The sequence below is a fragment of the Hemitrygon akajei genome, chromosome 12 (genome assembly GCF_048418815.1).
Source record: "Hemitrygon akajei chromosome 12, sHemAka1.3, whole genome shotgun sequence".
Lineage (NCBI taxonomy): Eukaryota > Metazoa > Chordata > Chondrichthyes > Myliobatiformes > Dasyatidae > Hemitrygon > Hemitrygon akajei.
In genome coordinates, this window is record NC_133135.1 from 112,104,933 (window position 1) to 112,123,602 (window position 18,670).

The window sequence follows — 18,670 nt, forward strand, 5'->3', positions numbered from 1 at the left end:
GATACCACTTGTGCTTGCTACTTTGCGTGTGCTTTGTGCTGTGTGTGACCGTCAGTACTGTGTTTTGCACCCTGACCCTGGAGTAACGCTGTCTCGTTTGGCTGTACTCCTGTATGGTTGAATGACAGTTAAACTTGAATTGAATTGGAGATGACGCATTTCGCTGTATATTTCGATTAGACCTGTGAAAAATAAAGCTGATATTTAGTCTTTAATCGGCAGTGGCTTTCAGAGATCCCCAGTGATGCCTAAGAGAAAGATAGAGACACACAAGCAAGCCATGGATTTAATTAGATTTCAGAATAAGCTCTTGAATCGATTAAATTAGATCAATTGATCTGTCAGCAAGGCAGAGCAAAAAGCTTAGGTCATCCAGCCGACCATGGCAATTTGTATTTGTGTAGCAACTTTAATGGCACACAGCACAAAGACAGACCCTTCAGAGTAACTGGTCTACGTAGCCTAACTCAATACTTTGATCTGTATCCCTCTAAACCTTTCCTGTCCATGTAGCTGTCCAAATACCGTAACCATACCCATTCCTCTGGCAACTGGTTCCGTTCACACATTGCCCCTCTATGAACAGGTCACTCTTACAATCCTCTTTCTCTCTACGGTGGGGGAGTGTTTGCCGTCGATTCTCGAGTGGGGGAAACTCGGAATGAAAGCAATGCGGCAGACTGTAAAACCGTAATCGGTGAGCTGTTTTGTTGGTCTCCCCTCTCACTGTGAAAAGGTGACACCACTCCGTCCATTGTTGGGGAAAGAGAGAGCCCGTGGCATGTCAAATTGTAGGGTGAACAATAGTTTTCGTTGGATCATGGTCTCTCTTTAGGGGCTTTGCTATTGCCTGCCTGGTTGGTGATGTGGGCTGATGCTTCCTGCTGAGTAAGAGGGGAAGGGGAGAGGGCTGATGATTTGCTGCTGCATTAGCTTGGGAGGGGACGGGGGCTTTGGGGCTCTAACGTTTTACTGTAATCCATTCTTGGGGGTGGGTCTGAAGAGTACAAATTTCAGGTTGTATGCTGTATTCATTCTCTGATATTAAAAGATCTTTTAAAGATTAGTTTTACTTGTCATATGTATGTTGAAGCATACAGTGAAATGTGACATTTGTGTTAACAACCAACACAGTACGGCGATATGCTGGGGGCAGCCCAAAGCTTCACCGTGATTCTGGCACCAACCTAGCATAACTTAGTAATCCTTAGTAGCCGGTACACCTTTGAAATGTGGGCAGAAGCAGGAGCACCCAGAGGAAACCTACACTGTTATGGGGAGAACGTATAAACTCCTTACAGACAGCGATGGAAAATAAACCTGGGTCTGTTGGGACTGTAATAGTGTTAGACTAACCGCTATAACTTTTCCCTGAGGAAAATGTCCTGTAGGGGCAGCATTGTCAGACAAAAATTTAAGCCTGATTAAAAGTACATTTTCACATTCTGATTCATTTGTTTATCATATGTAGAGTGAAATGTGTTGTTTGTGTTAAATGTGCTGGCAGCAGCCCTCAATTGTTTCCACGCACTCCAGCATCAACATAGCACATCCACCGTCTTCAGCAGAGCAACACAGGACTCAACAACAACAGCAAAGATATAAGCCCTTTCCTTTGCTCCCTCCCCTCCCCATCTCTCTCTCTCTCTCTCTCTCTCCTCTCTCTCATCCCCCTCCCTCTCCCCCCCTCTCCCCTCCCCTCTCCCCCCCTCTCCCCCTCCTCCCCCTCTCCCCCTCCTCCCCCTCCCCCTCCCCCCTCCCCCTCCCCCTCTCCCTCCTCCCCCCTCCCCTCTCCCCTCCCCTCTCCTCCCCCACCCCCCTCCCCCCTCCCACTCTCCCCCCCTCTCCCTCGCACACACACCCCCCACCCCAGCACAGACTGCCAGACCTCCAGCAGTCTTGTGAACAACGAGACTTAGTTTAAAATAGGCAGAGAGATGGGAGGGAATTCCAGACAATTTGTGATCCAGGCAGTGATAGCATAGCCCGACTGTAATGGAATAACTGAATTTGGGGATGATTTTTCTTCTTAAGCCCATCACCCGTACTGGGGGCATAGGGGTGCCTACAGCAGCTCGCCAGATCCTCTGTCCTGGGCCATTCTTTCAGGAGATCCTCCTCCTTCCAGGGATGAGGTTCTTGGAGCTTCTGTTCGTGTAGCACTGCTTTATGGGAGGAGGTGGCGAGCCTCCTCCTCTCACATCCGGGCTTCTGACCGTCCATGGCGGAGTTCTGGGGGATGGTTAGGGACCCAGAGTTGGCGGATTGTAAGAATCTCATAGCATTGATGACAGAGGTGGGTAGGGACAAGACGAAGGTGGTGAATCTGTGGAATTCATTGCTACAGGCAGCTGTGGAGGCCAAGTCTTTGGGTATATTTTAAAGTAGAGGTTGATAGGTTCTTGATTAGTCAGGGTGCCAGAGGTTGCGTGGAGAAGGCAGGAGAATGGGGTTGAGAGGGATAATAAATCAGCCATGATGTTAGAGCAGACTCGATGGGCCAAATGGCCTAATTCTGCTCCTATGTATTATGGTCCAAGACCATAGAGGGATTTTTAAAATTGTTGGTCCATTGGACCCACTGCATTGATCAACTGGCATCATTTCTAATCAGCTTCCCTTTTCCCCTAAGCATTCCTCCTTCCCTCTTGTAAGAGGCAATAAAATAATTTTAGCCAGAGAGTGGTGAATGTGCAGAATTCATTGCCACAGGCGGCTGTGGAGGCCAAGTCATTGGGTATATTTAAGGCGGAGATTGATGGATTCTTGATTAATCAGGACAAGAGATTCGGGGAGAAGGAGGAGATTGGGGCTGAGAGGGGAAGTGGATCAGCCATGATGAAATGGTGGAGCAGAGTTGATGGACCAAATGGCCTCATTCTGCTCCTGTGCCTTATGGTCTTGCAATACAAGTCTCTCTTTTCTTTTGAATACCACATGAAGTGTGAGCCCTGTTATAAATGTAGCAAAGTAGAAAGGAAATTTATTATCTAAGTACACTAGCCTGAGATTAATTTCCTTAAGAGCAGTCACAGTAGAAAAAAATCAATTCAGTAGATTCAGTGAAATCTGCACACGAACAACCAAAGTGCAAAAGAAGACCAACTGTGCAAATACAAAAAATCAAATGATATCAAATGAAATGAGGCCCTCCGAGGGTCAGAGTCGACAATGGGTGTTTCATCCGATCGGTCCAGATCCGTAAGCCTCTCCAGTACGATATGGAGAGCGAGCTGTAGCCAATGTAGCTACCCCCACCACTTATCTGACGAACCCAAAGGAATGACAGAGACCGAGCGTTGCCGGAGTTGCCAGTCAGCATGGGATCCCCTTCGGGACTCCAGCTCTGGATTTTTTCCTCAGGGTTTACTGTGATATACTCAGTTGTAGAGTTCATGCAAGTGGTTTTGGAATAGGTTCAGAGTTGTCCACGTTGGTTCCGGTGCCTGATGGTTGTGGGGTAATAACTGTTCCTGAATCTGGTGGTGTGGGACCTGAGGCTCATTGTGGTGAGTGAAGTTATCCACACTGGTTCAGGAGCCTGATGGTTGTGGGGTAATAACTGTTCCTGAACCTGGTGGTGTGGGGCCTGAGGCTCATTGTGGTGAGTGAAGTTATCCACACTGGTTCTGGAGCCTGATGGTTGTGGGGTAATAACTGTACCTGAACCTGGTGGTGTGGGACCTGAGGCTCATTGTGGTGAGTGAAGTTATCCACACTGGTTCAAGAGCCTGATGGTTGAGGGGTAATAACTGTTCCTGAAGCTGGTGGTGTGGAACCTGAGGCTCATTGTGGTGAGTGAAGTTATCCACACTGGTTCAGGAGTCTGATGGTTGAGGGGTAATAACTGTTTCTGAAGCTGGTGGTGTGGGACCTGAGGCTCATTGTGGTGAGTGAAGTTACCCACACTGGTTCAGGAGCCTGATGGTTGAGGGGTAATAACTGTTCCTGAACCTGGTGGTGTGGGACCTGAGGCTCATTGTGGTGAGTGAAGTTATCCACACTGGTTCAGGAGCCTGATGGTTGAGGGGTAATAACTGTTCCTGAAGCTGGTGGTGTGGGACCTGAGGCTCATTGTGGTGAGTGAAGTTATCCACACTGGTTCAGGAGTCTGATGGTTGTGGGGTAATAACTGTTCCTGAACCTGGTGGTGTGGGACCTGAGGCTCATTGTGGTGAGTGAAGTTATCCACACTGGTTCAAGACCCTGATGGTTGTGGGGTAATAACTGTTCCTGAACCTGGTGGTGTGGGACCTGAGGCTCATTGTGGATAACTTCACTCAACTTCACTTGCTCCATCACGGAACTGTTCCCACTGGACTCACTTTAAAGGAGTGAGTAATGTTCTTGCTATTTATTATCATGATTTTTTTCTCTTTGTATTTGCAGGAGTTTGTTTTTTGCGCATTGGTCGTTGTCCATCCTGTTGGGCGCGGTGTTTCATTGATTCTATTGTGTTTCTTGTATTTACAGTGAATGCCCACAAGATGATGACTCTCCGTGTTGTATATGTTGATCTATATGTTCTCTGATATGCCGGCTGGCGGTGCTGTGGCATCGGTACCGCACTTCCAGGCAGGAGGTCCTGGGTGTGCTGCTTACACACTTTCCATAGATAATAAATTTACTGAGAGCTTTGTACTTTGAAGGTCTTTTGAAAGAAACCAGTTTGCTTTGTTTAGACTTGTCCTTGGGTTATTTCAGATCCACACAGTAGTAACTCCACCGTGTGAAATTCTTTTGACTTCCATGCACTAACTCAGCCCACCACCACTATTGTATCATCAGAGCCACCTTATGAATGCATACTCCTGTGCCTAGTGTCACTTTGAGGGCACGCAATCAATCTATGTATTCCGAGGCCTCCGTTGGTCTGGGGTGATCATGGACGTTGCATCCTAGCTGTCTAGATACACAAACCAGGGCAGTACAATATGGAGAGCAAGCTGTTGCCCTTGTAGCAAACTCCCCCTCTCCACACATCTGATGAACACAAAGGAATGGGAGGGATCGATACAGTTTGACACCAGAGGGATCACAGGAGCTGCCAGTCAGCTTTGAACTCAACGTAGGATTGCCTTAGGGACTCCAGCTCCGGATTTTTTCCCTCGGGGTTTACTCATGAAGTCTTCCCCATGAGTGGGTATAGTCGCAAGGCAGCAGAGGTCTGAGATCAGAGTTTTCCTTCTAGGTGAGCTGCTAACCACGGCTGAAAAGCCCCAACAACCCAAAGTGACTGGTTTTAAGGCACCAGTAACCTGCCTTTCCCCCTTCTTTCTAAGAAACTGTTCTACTGGGCTCAGTAGCTAAGGCATGCACAAAGGCCAGGAGCTGGACTTGGTTGTCAGAGGCTATTTAATAGGTACTGGGAGCTCGTCCCCATTACCACCCCCATCTATAAGGAACAATCTATGTCTGAGCCATTGTATGTATTTATATTTATTGTTCTTTTTAAAATTGTTTTTTATTTTATTGTGTTTTAATGTGCCGATTAGATCTGGAGAAAAGATTATTTCTTTCTCCTTTACAGTTGTAGTGGAAATGACATTAAACAATCTTGCAACTTCATAGCTTCTCAGTTGTCGCTGCTGCCATCTCAGGTATTTGGGATCAGTAATAAATACTAGCCCTTCTAATGATGCCCATAATCCCACGTCAGTGAACATTATGTGCCCTGCGTGACGGCAGTGTCAGCTGTTTTAACGTGTATTGAACCAGCCGGTAATCTCTGTGTGAATGAGTGCTTGTCCGGATATGACTGACCCTCGCAGGTATTGTATTATTTAAGGTTCTTTCTTCCTGTCCGCTGCGGAACAGTGGAGGGCTGTCCCTGTGGCTCACACATTCATTATCTCTTAGACAGCTCTGTTGCTCACTCACACATCCCCTTCTGTCCTGCGGCTGGCTGGCAGTGATACCTTATTACAGCAGACCATTGAGAGATTGGCTGGCTAGCTTTTTTCACCGCCGACATAGGGATTTTTTTTTTAAACAAACAACCGCTTTCCACAGAGCAAGAAGAGCCTCTGGCCAGTTTCCAATTTAGATTTATTTATCACATGTTCACCCAGTGGCCACTTGTACGCTTGCTTGTTAGTGCAAATATTCATTAGCCAATCATAAAAACATGCAGACGTGGTCAAGAGGTTCAGTCATTGTTCAGATCAAACATCGGAGTGGGAAAGAGATATGACTTTGACAGTAGAATGATTGTTGGTGCCAGATGGGGTGGTTTGAGTATCTCAGAAACTGCTGATTTCATGAGATTTTCACACACAGCAGTCTCTAAAGTTTACAGAGAATGGTGCAAAAAAAACCAAAAAAAAAAAATTCCAGTGAGCAGCAGCTCTGTGGGCAAAAATGCCTTGGTAATGACCGAATGGCCAGACTGGTTCAAGCTGATGGGGAGGTGATAATAACTCAACTAACCACAGGCTACAACCACGTGTTCAGAGAAGTATCTCCGAACCTTGAAGTGATGAACCTTGAAGTGGATGAACTCTAGCAGTGTTGTTGAATTTATTGTTTGTTTATTATTTTTAATTTTTTTGTACTTGAACAATTCGTTGTCTTTTGCACACTGGTTGAACACCTAACTTGGGGTGTGGTCTTTCATTGATTCTTTTATGGTGGTTATTCTATTATGAATTTTTGAGTATGCCCACAAAAACTGAATTTCAGGGTTGTATGTGGTGACATGTGTACATTCATAATAAATTTACTTTCATCTTTGATCTTTTCTCTGTGCAGGAGGTACCTAATAAAGTGGACACTGAGTATATAGTAAATCAGTATATCAGTAAAATACGTAGTTTGCATTAACACACCCTAGAAAGTGCTAGGAACAACCTACAAGTGTCACCACACATTCTGGCACAAACATGTTCAGCAGAACAACACCAAACACAATAAGCAACAGAACAACAACAAGATGAGCCATATTCCTCCCTCACACCTTCCAACACACATCAGCAGTTCTTCAATCCCAGCACAGGTTTCCAGTCTTTGGTCTTCAACTATTGAGCTTCGATTTCTGGACTTCCAGTTGACCTTTGGGCTTTGATCTTAAGTATTGACCCATTGACCTCTCCCCCTGACTAGCCAATGGCGATAGACTGAACTCCAGACCAGGCATGCTGATAATGGGATCCTGAACTCCACACTTGAACTCCTGCCTCACTGATGACGGGACACCAGACTCCACACTCATACTCCTGCCTCACTGATGACGGGAGACCAGACTCCACACTCAAACTCCTGCCTCACTGATGACGGGAGACCAGACTCCACACTCATACTCCTGCCTCACTGATGACGGGACACCAGACTCCACCCTCATACTCCTGCCTCACTGATGACGGGAGACCAGACTCCACACTCATACTCCTGCCTCACTGATGACGGGAGACCAGACTCCACACTCATACTCCTGCCTCACTGATGACGGGACACCAGACTCCACACTCATACTCCTGCCTCACTGATGACGGGAGACCAGACTCCACACTCATACTCCTGCCTCACTGATGACGGGACACCAGACTCCACACTCATACTCCTGCCTCACTGATGACGGGAGACCAGACTCCACACTCATACTCCTGCCTCACTGATGACGGGACACCAGACTCCACCCTCATACTCCTGCCTCACTGATGACGGGAGACCAGACTCCACACTCATACTCCTGCCTCACTGATGACGGGAGACCAGACTCCACACTCATACTCCTGCCTCACTGATGACGGGACACCAGACTCCACACTTGAACTCCTACCTCACTGATGACGGGAGACCAGACTCCACACTCATACTCCTGCCTCACTGATGACGGGACACCAGACTCCACACTCATACTCCTGCCTCACTGATGACGGGAGACCAGACTCCACACTCATACTCCTGCCTCACTGATGACGGGAGACCAGACTCCACACTCATACTCCTGCCTCACTGATGACGGGAGACCAGACTCCACACTCATACTCCTGCCTCACTGATGACGGGAGACCAGACTCCACACTCATACTCCTGCCTCACTGATGACGGGAGACCAAACTCCACACTCATACTCCTGCCTCACTGATGACGGGACACCAGACTCCACACTCATACTCCTGCCTCACTGATGACGGGAGACCAGACTCCACACTCATACTCCTGCCTCACTGATGACGGGAGACCAAACTCCACACTCATACTCCTGCCTCAATGATGACGGGAGACCAGACTCCACACTCATACTCCTGCCTCACTGATGACGGGACACCAGACTCCACACTCATACTCCTGCCTCAATGATGACGGGAGACCAAACTCCACACTCATACTCCTGCCTCACTGATGACGGGACACCAGACTCCACACTCGAACTCCTGCCTCACTGATGACGGGAGACCAGACTCCACACTCATACTCCTGCCTCACTGATGACGGGACACCAGACTCTACACTCGAACTCCTGCCTCACTGATGACAGGATACTGAACTGCACACTCGAACTCCTGCCTCGCCGATAATAGGACCTCAGATTTCAAGCGCAGTAACTCACCAGCCCTCTTTCCAAATGGAATAGCAATCATACTTGTAAAAACTGGTGCAGATGTTTTAACTGGATGCAGGCATAAGATGGCACGATCTCCTACTTTTATTGTGCATCAGTTTGTTTGCTTATTCCAGGAGGTGCCATTGTTCCCTGGTCCAATGAAGGTCCATCACAGGAAGGCCGTAAGGAAAGAAAGGGTCCCAACACCGATCCCTGTGAATGCCGCTAGTTACTGGCAGCCAACCAGAAAAGGCCCCCTTTTATTCCTGCTCTTTGCCTCCTGCCAATCACCCAGTCTTCTATTCATGCTAGTATGTTTCCTGTAATAAGTTCTTCACAGGGAAGGGAACTTGAATGTTGATGGACTCTTTGACCGGGAAGTTCTTCACATTAGTACTTGGCCATTCTGGTCTCGATATGGACAGGACAGGGTTGATGAATATTAGATGAACTTTTGACTTTTCTGTTGGTCAATCTGTGTCAGCTCTAGGGTTTCTGGGACCTGTTGCAGTACAGCATAGACACCAAATATCGGAAAACCTTGTATATTTTTTGCAATGGAAATATTTCTTGTTTGAAAGAAGTTGTAGAAAAAAAGTATTCTCTCACACAAGCCAATTCTCCGTTCTAGTGGTGCATGCAAGCTCGATTTCAATGTTTAAGAGAAGTTAGGATAGGTACATGGATGGTAGGAGTATGGAGGGCTATGGTCCCGGTGCAGGTTGATGGGAGTAGGTAGATTAAATGGTTCAGAAAAGACTAGATGGGCCAGAACGCGTGTTTATGTGCTGTACTTTTCTATGACTAATTATGTTGACGTTGGACTCCATTCATCATCCACATTCCATATCCTCTTAAACCCTGTCCAGAGAAAGCTTTAACAGTTTTGACAAAACATCAACCCTCTTCCTCTCTCCACAGATGCTAGCTGACATGTTGAATCCATTCATTCATTATGGGCTGTGTCTTATGATGTGGCCGATCATGGTCTTTCCATGACCATGATTGTTCTTGGCAGATTTTTCTACAGAAGTGGTTTGCCATTGCCTTCTTCTGGGCAGTGTCTTTACAAGACGGGTGACCCCAGCTGTTATCAATACTCTTAAAGAGATTGTCTGCCTGGTGTCAGTGGTCACATAACCGAGATTTGTGATATGCATCAGCTGCTCATACAACCATCCACCATCTGCTCCCATGGCTTCATGTGACCCTGATCTGGGTGGTGGGTGAGGCTAAGCAGGTGCTACACCTTGCCTAAAGGTGACCTGCAGGCTAGCAGAGGGCAGGAGAAACCTTACACCTCCTTTGGTAGAGACGTATCCCCACTCCAATAATTATTTTCTGATTCCAGCATCATCTGTGTTTTTATGAAAATAATGGTGGTTGTAAAATTTTCCATTGATCCCACCATCTGTTGGGCAGAGAACTTGATGTTTGTGGCTTTTTTCTTGAGCATCCCAGCTGTAATTTTAAGGTAACACATCCAAGATACTGTAGGAACTCAGCAGGTTAAGCAACATCTATGGAAAAGGGTACACAGTTGAGGTTTCTGGCCGAGACCCTTCTTCGGAGAGGGCAGGGGAAGAAGGCTAGCTGGAAGGTGATAGGTGAAGCCAGGTGGGTGGGAAAGGTCAAGGGCTGGAGAGGAAAGAGTCTGATGGCGAAGGAGTGGACAATAGGAGAAAAGGAAGGAGGAGGGGACCCATGGGGAGGTGATAGGCTGGTGAGAACAGGGGAGGGGGCGATTTTGTTCACTGGAAGGAGAAATTGATGTTCATGCCATCAAATTGTAGAGTACTCAGACAGAATCTAAGGTGTAATTTTAGGGTCTTTGGTGTTTTCCCCTAACCCAGTCTTTCCAAACCACTCTGGTAACCATTGTTTATATAAAAAACCCAGCTGGATCATGCCATGACTTCTCGGATAATGGAAGCTGGTTTCGAGTTTAAACATTAAACTCTTTGTATTTGATCTTGATGCAGGCGGCTCTCCCACGTCTCTGGCCATCGATCCTACTACCTCCGAGGACCAGGCAGTGAACTGCAGCAGGCTTTGGTCCAATTTACAACGAGCAAGCTGCTGAAAAGGGTGAGCTCTCCTTCCTGCCTTCTTTGTGCCATTCGATGCGCCTTGCACGAGCATCACAGGTATCATTAACTGCTGCATTTTCCACACTGCTCATACTTTCACGTGGGCCATTCTGACTCTTGCCTTTCTCAACTTCTTCACAGCTGCCTTGACCACACCCCTTTCTCCCAGCAACATGGACAAAATGGTGGAGGGATTCAGAAAGTCAGGCAGCATCTATACAGGAGAATAAACTGTTGTCCTGATGAAGGGTCTTGGCCTGAAATGTCAACTGTTTACTCCCTTCTATAGATACTTCCTGACCAGCTGAGTTCCTCCAGCATTTTGTGCGTGTTGATCCAGACTGCCAACATCTGCAGAATCTCTTCTATTTAGTCCTTTCTCCTAAATTCTTCGGCGCCATCTGTTCTGAAGTCAACGCTATCCACATAGCTTCTGAAATGCCTTCCTATTTCCTCAACCATAATTTCCCCTGTGCAACACACTCAACTATGTCTGTGCTATTCCACACACCTGTTCTCAGCTCCTCTCCTCCCACACTGAGTTTCTTTCAGATTTCAGCAGTTTTTGTTTATTTTTCATAAAATTGTAATTCTTCTATTAGGTTTCTTTTCTAGCTAATTCTCCAACTTATGGCGTGAGCATCAACTTCTCTAACCTCAGGTAGTTTCTCCCCTCTTCCCCCTCCTCTCCTTTTCTATTCCCTGTTCTTAACACTGCTTCTCATCTAACCATCACCTCTCTCTGATGGCCCTCCAACCTCCCATTCGCTCATGGTCCACTGTCCTCTGCTATCAGATTCCTTCCACTTCATATCCCCTGCTATCTTCTCACTTCACGCCCTCCTCCCTCACCCACCCTCCTTCCCCTAACCCCCCATCTGGTCTCACCTCTCACCTGCCAGTTTTAACTCCTTCCCCTTCCCCCACCTGTATTTATTGATTGAGATACAGCACACAATCGGCCCTTCTGGCCCTTCGAGACACACCGCCCAGCAATCCCCCGACTTAACCCTGGCCTAGTCACGGGACAATTTACAATGACCAATTAACCTACCAACCGGTACGTCTTTGGAAGAAACTGGAGTACCCGGAGAGGATACAGGCAGCGGCGGGAATTGAACCAGGGTTGCCGGTTCTGTAAAGTGTTAAGCTGTCATGCCAGGGCATAAGTAGAGCGTTTGAGAACGTGGTTGAGGCTGGTGGCTGACAGTATTTAAGTAATGCCTAGATCAGGGGTTCAGAAGCTTTTTTATGCCATGTTAACGGAGGGGTCCTTGGACCCCAGCTTGGGAACCCCCAGTCTAGATGAATACTTGAATTGCTTGGACATAGAGGGGATGAAGTGTCAATGAAATGAGATGGCCTGGTTAAGCTTAGCGTTTCAGCTGAACCTTGTAAGGCCGGAATGAATGAAGGCTCTGGGCCAAGTATTCAGTGACAGTGTTAAAGAAAAGTTTAAAAGATTAGCTTGTCACGTGTACGTCAAAGCATACAGTGAAATGTGCCAAATCAAATTAGCGTGGATTAGGCTGGGCAAGTGAAACCATGCTTCAGGGTGCTCACAGCTTACTAACCCTGATCCAGGATGTAGGAGGAAACCGGATACCACGTGGTCAGGGGGAGAATGTACAAACTCCTTACGGGAGTTAGTGGGAATTGAACCCCAGTATTACCGCTGGCACTGTAAAGTGTTATACTAACTGCTGTAACATGGTGGTGCCCACTGGTCAGCGTGGCTAACTTGGACTGAATGTTGTACTGACAGATTTAATACTTTTCCCATAACTTTTTTTTCAGGGATTTGAGGCAATATCTGTTCCTGATATGTTGAAAGGGGCTGTGTTTGTAAGTATAGAAATTTGTTCAATTGCACATCATTAAAAGCACTGAGCAGGCCATCCAGCCCAAGTCTTCTGTGGCGCTGATATTTTAATTTTTGTATCATACTCCTGCCTGACTGCATCTCACCCTCTCTGCGTTTTCCCTTTTCCCTTCATTGTCTCTCCTCTGAAATGTATCTCTGTAATCTCCTTCAAAGCCTTATCTACTTCAAGTCAAATCAAGTTTATTGTCACTTTACAGTCAAATGAGATATTTCTCCAGACCAGGGTGCAAAGCACAATAGTACACAGGTGACACATAAAACACACAGTAACTTAGGAAATCTACAGATGGGTTATGCGTAAATAAACAAGGTAAAGTGCATAATTTAAATGTTGTAGGGTACAGAACTGATTATTCAGTGTTACCTACACGCAGCCCTGTAAAAGTATCAGCAACAACAGAACACACCTGGAATCTGGTTTTGCTGTTAACAAAACACTATTTTACTAGTAACTACGTCATATAGTAAATCTAAACCAGGTAAATCAAGAGTTAACAGTGTTATGCATAAATAGGTGTAAATATATAAATCCCCAAACTCATTCAAGTTCAGGTGTTAAGTGCTACAGTCTTACGATGGTGTGTAAGGTGGTAAGTGATACAGTCTTACGATGGTATGTAAGGTGGTAAGTGATACAGTCTTACGATGGTATGTAAGGTGGTAAGTGCTACAGTCTTACGATGGTGTGTAAGGTGGTAAGTGATACAGTCTTACGATGGTGTGTAAGGTGGTAAGTGCTACAGTCTTACGATGGTGTGTAAGGTGGTAAGTGCTACAGTCTTACGATGGTGTGTAAGGTGGTAAGTGATACAGTCTTACGATGGTGTGTAAGGTGGTAAGTGATACAGTCTTACGATGGTATGTAAGGTGGTAAGTGCTACAGTCTTACGATGGTGTGTAAGGTGGTAAGTGCTACAGTCTTACGATGGTGTGTAAGGTGGTAAGTGCTACAGTCTTACGATGGTGTGTAAGGGGGTAAGTGCTACAGTCTTACGATGGTGTGTAAGGTGGTAAGCGATACAGTCTTACGATGGTATGTAAGGTGGTAAGTGCTACAGTCTTACGATGGTATGTAAGGTGGTAAGTGCTACAGTCTTACGATGGTGTGTAAGGTGGTAAGCGATACAGTCTTACGATGGTGTGTAAGGTGGTAAGTGATAGTCTTATGATGGTGTGTAAGGTGGTAAGCGATACAGTCTTACGATGGTGTGTAAGGTGGTACGTGATACAGTCTTATGATGGTGTGTAAGGTGGTAAGCGATACAGTCTTACGATGGTGTGTAAGGTGGTAAGTGATACAGTCTTACGATGGTGTGTAAGGTGGTAAGTGCTACAGTCTTACGATGGTGTGTAAGGTGGTAAGTGATACAGTCTTATGATGGTGTGTAAGGTGGTAAGTGATACAGTCTTACGATGGTGTGTAAGGTGGTACGTGATACAGTCTTATGATGGTGTGTAAGGTGGTAAGCGATACAGTCTTACGATGGTGTGTAAGGTGGTAAGCGATACAGTCTTACGATGGTGTGTAAGGTGGTAAGCGATACAGTCTTACGATGGTGTGTAAGGTGGTACGTGATACAGTCTTACGATGGTGTGTAAGGTGGTACGTGATACAGTCTTATGATGGTGTGTAAGGTGGTAAGCGATACAGTCTTACGATGGTGTGTAAGGTGGTAAGTGATACAGTCTTACGATGGTATGTAAGGTGGTAAGTGATACAGTCTTACGATGGTGTGTAAGGTGGTAAGTGATACAGTCTTATGATGGTGTGTAAGGTGGTAAGTGATACAGTCTTACGATGGTGTGTAAGGTGGTAAGTGCTACAGTCTTACGATGGTGTGTAAGGTGGTAAGCGATACAGTCTTACGATGGTGTGTAAGGTGGTAAGTGATACAGTCTTACGATGGTGTGTAAGGTGGTAAGTGCTACAGTCTTACGATGGTGTGTAAGGTGGTAAGCGATACAGTCTTACGATGGTGTGTAAGGTGGTAAGTGATACAGTCTTACGATGGTGTGTAAGGTGGTAAGTGATACAGTCTTACGATGGTGTGTAAGGTGGTAAGCGATATAGTCTTACGATGGTGTGTAAGGTGGTAAGCGATACAGTCTTACGATGGTGTGTAAGGTGGTAAGCGATACAGTCTTACGATGGTGTGTAAGGGGGTAAGTGCTACAGTCTTACGATGGTGTGTAAGGTGGTAAGCGATACAGTCTTACGATGGTGTGTAAGGTGGTAAGTGCTACAGTCTTACGATGGTGTGTAAGGTGGTAAGTGCTACAGTCTTATGATGGCATGTAAGAAACGTTCAGTTCAAATGCACAGGTTAATTAATGTGAGATGTTTGTAATCCAAAGGCGAATGTTGTGAGAAGGCAATAACGTCGATATTCCACAGATTCCACGACAGCAATACAAAATAACAACAGCAGCAGGTTTCATCTCCGAAGTTGTTCCACTCCACACACGAAGTATCACCGACAGTGATCTTCAACGAATATCCTTTCAACGCAAGTGGTACCACACCCGAATTCAGCTACGGGACATCCCAAAGTGGTGGCCACAGGATACTCAAACAGAATCCACGTATGGATTATCACCAACAGTAGCTCATCACAAAAGGGACCATCTTCAAGGGAACCACCACCCAGGCAAGGGTCAACACACAGTAGATTTCACACAGTTACCCCAATCACACACAACGTGATAGCCACTTATCCAGTTCCACGACATACAAAATAACTCCAACAGTGATTTGCCACAGGGATGCCTTTCTTCAGTGAACTACCACACCCAGACAAAGGGTAAACACGCACGTGGTATTCACAAAGGTTTTCCCTCACCAGAGAACCCACTCCTGTGGATTGACTAAGTGACAAACACACTTTTGTATTTGAATGGAAACAAACTCACCCTCATGGGCTATTTGGAGAGAGTCTCTGAGATCAATACTCTGGATTGATCTCAACTCGCCTCTTTTGGGCTACTGGAAGTTTAAACCAGCGACAGCCTCACTGGTGTCTTCCATTGACAGAATCATCTTGACTTCGAGCCTGTGTCTTTCTGTGTGTGTCTCTGTGTCCTTGTATATTCAAAACTAGCCGCTAGAAACCATAACATTCAATTGTCCATCAAATAACTTCACCTCTCTCCACTGTGGTAACCAAGCAACTCTGCAGTCTGCAGAAATCCAACAGTCAGTCTAAAAGTCAGTCTCATTCTTTCGGCGTTTTAAAGTGACAGTCCACAGAAAAAATGAACCCTGGGGTGTATATAACATTAGTGACACTTCAAATTTGATGTGGCAGGGAGTTTAGAAGCTTAATGGCCTGAGGGAAGAAGCTGTTTCACATCCTGACTTTATGCTTCGGATAAAGTGTTGCCTGGTGGTAGAAGGTCAAAGCGAATGCTGGATAGGAATGGTGTAATGTTGAATCAGGTTTGCAGGTGAGACAGAAACCGCTGACTACAAGAACATATATTAATTATTTATTTACAAACAGTTAAAAATTTGACCAAACATTCCTGTTCCCCATATGATGGAAACTGCAAAGCTGAATATTCAAGAAGCATACTTAGCTAAAAACGCACGCAGAACTTACCTTCCCAATGGTTGTGTGCACCGCTTGCCTTAACAAAGGAAGAGAGAGCAAGCCTCTTCCAGGTGCTATTTTATTCCTGGGATATCTGAAACTGGATACCAGGCAGCTAAGCAATGGGAAAAGCAGCTGCAGTTTCTAAGACTGACCGATCATGACAGAGGTGACTTTCGACAGTCAAAATAAGCCATGCTCCCACAGGACAGATGGGTGGGACCCTTGATGTTACTAAAAGCCCTGCACTCCTGATAAATGTCCCTGATGAATAGTCGGCAGATATCTATGATCCACTCAGTCATTCTCACAGCCCTTTGTAGGGATAGTCCGATGCCTGTCTGCTCCCAAACCAGATGGAGATGCAACTTGTCAGGGCGGTCCTGTAAAATTCAGTTAAAATCGACGGGGGGGGGGGGGGGGGGGGTTGGGGGAGAGCCTCGCTTGCCTCATTCTCCTTAGGAAGGTGATGGCACTACTGTGATATTGAGGGACCGGTGAGGTCATCTGTGATGTGAACTCCCAGGAACTTGGTGCACTTAACTCTCTCTACGGAGGAGCCCTGTATTCACAGGAGGAATGGGTCATCTGGCCTTTCCTGAAGTCACAATTATTTCCTTTGTCTTCTCTACATTCATACTTAGTGGTCGTTCTCACAGTAGTCCACCATCCGCTCCATTATCTCTCTGTACTCCAACTCATCATTGTTGATGAGGCCAACCACTGTTCATCTGCAAACTTAATGACATGGTTTGAGCTGAATCCTGTGACACAGTCATGCATCAGCAGCAGGCTTGTTTGTTAATGATGTTTGTCTCTGGTCAAGTGCTGGAACGTTGAACATTACAACACAGTACAGGCTTTTTAGCTCACAATGATGTTGCAAAGCTTTAACTGCTTCATGACCAATCTAACACTTGCTGCTCATACGACTGACCGAGGCCTCTGTCGGTCAGAGTTGATCATGGACGTTGTGTCCTCGCTGTCCAGATGCACAAGCCAGGGCAGCACAATATGGAGAGCAGGCTGTTGCCCACGTTGCAAACTCCCCTTCTCACACATCTGATGAACCCAAAGGAGTGGCAGAGACCGATACCGTTTGGTACCAGCAGCGTTGTAGAAGTTGCCAGTCAGTGTTAAATTCAACATAGCTCTGCCTTTGGGATTCCAGCTCCAGATTTTTCCTCAAGGTTTATTCCTAAAGCCTTCCCCGTGAGTTGGGTGTAGCTGCAAGGCAGTGGAGGTTGGAGATCAAAGTTTTCCTGAAATGCCAACCATGGCTGATGAGCCCCATCTGCCCAAAGTGACTGGTTTTAAGGCACCAGAAACCCACCTTTGCCACTTCTCCTGTCAGCAGAAGCAGTTCTGCTGGGCTTAGTAGCTAAGCCACACACATACCAGGAGCTGGGGTTGACTGTCAGAGACTATTTCAAGCACACATGATTGGCTATTACAATTTAAGGAACCTCCTCCCACATAGCCCTCCATTTTTCTATCATCCATGTGCCTATCTAAGGATTCCTTAAGTATCTACCACTATTCCTGGCAGGATCCATGCACCATCATTCTCTGTTTAAAAAAACAAACAAACAAACAACCTCTGAAACCCCTTCCCAAACACCTCAGTATTGTACTGGAGATGTGGCCTAGATTTTGACAGGACCTCCTGACCCAGAATCAAGAGCCCATGAGGGCTTACTGTTGGATGCAGTGAGATCTTTCTCACTTTGTCCATGAGAGAGGAAACTGGAGCACCCAGTGAATACCCCTGCACTCACAGAGAACGTGCAAACTCCACGCTGTCTGCTCCTGAAACTCACCATGGAACTTGGGTTGCCAAGACTGTAACAGCCAGACTACTCGAACTACCTGCTGTACCTTTGTTGAGCGAAATTGCTGAAGTTTTCTGACATCTCTGCTGGTCCTCAAACAATGGTTTACTGGTTCAATTTGATATCAGAGAATGTATACAGTATACAGTCTGAAATTCTTACTCAAACGGGAAAACAAAACAATGAATGACAGAAGTATCAGAACCCCAAAGCCCCCCTTCCCCTTCCCACACACAAGCAGTAACAAAAGCATCAACCCTCTTATTCCCCCCCACTTACCCTATCAAAATCACTGATTTCCCCCCCCCCCACCATGCAATCAATAACAAAACCTCTAAATAGACCTTGATCTGGAGCATCAAAAACTACAATCCATCCTTAACTTCGGTATCTCACACAGGCTCTCTCTCACCTACTCCAAGCGCACTAATTGTCTATCAGCTCATTGGCAGACATTAATATTAATAAACCTTTGATCTCATTAATTAACTTGGAAGAAAACCAGAGATGTGGAGCTCTCACGTATGTACTCAACAGCCAATACTCTCAGTGGCTGCTTTATTGTTACACCTGCACAGCTGCTCGTTAATGCAAATATCTCATCAGCCAATCATGTGACAGCAACTCAGTGCACAAAAGCATGCAGACATCATCAAGAGTTCAGTTGTTATTCAGACCAAACATCAGAATGCAGAGGGAGTGTGATCTAAGTGGCTTTGACTGGAATG

At 46.1% G+C, this 18,670-nt stretch overlaps 1 protein-coding gene across 2 annotated transcripts in view; it reads left to right on the forward strand.

Moving 5' to 3' along the window:
- The window catches only part of sars2 (seryl-tRNA synthetase 2, mitochondrial), a 107,223-nt gene that overhangs the window by 39,438 nt on the left and 49,115 nt on the right, over positions 1-18,670 (forward strand). The window contains exons 7-8 of one of the 2 annotated variants that reach the window (XM_073063864.1): positions 10,528-10,633; positions 12,433-12,480. In XM_073063864.1, coding sequence (XP_072919965.1) covers positions 10,528-10,633; positions 12,433-12,480 — 154 coding nt within the window. The remainder of the gene's footprint in view (positions 1-10,527; positions 10,634-12,432; positions 12,481-18,670) is intronic. The other variant, XM_073063865.1, reaches the window with a different exon arrangement.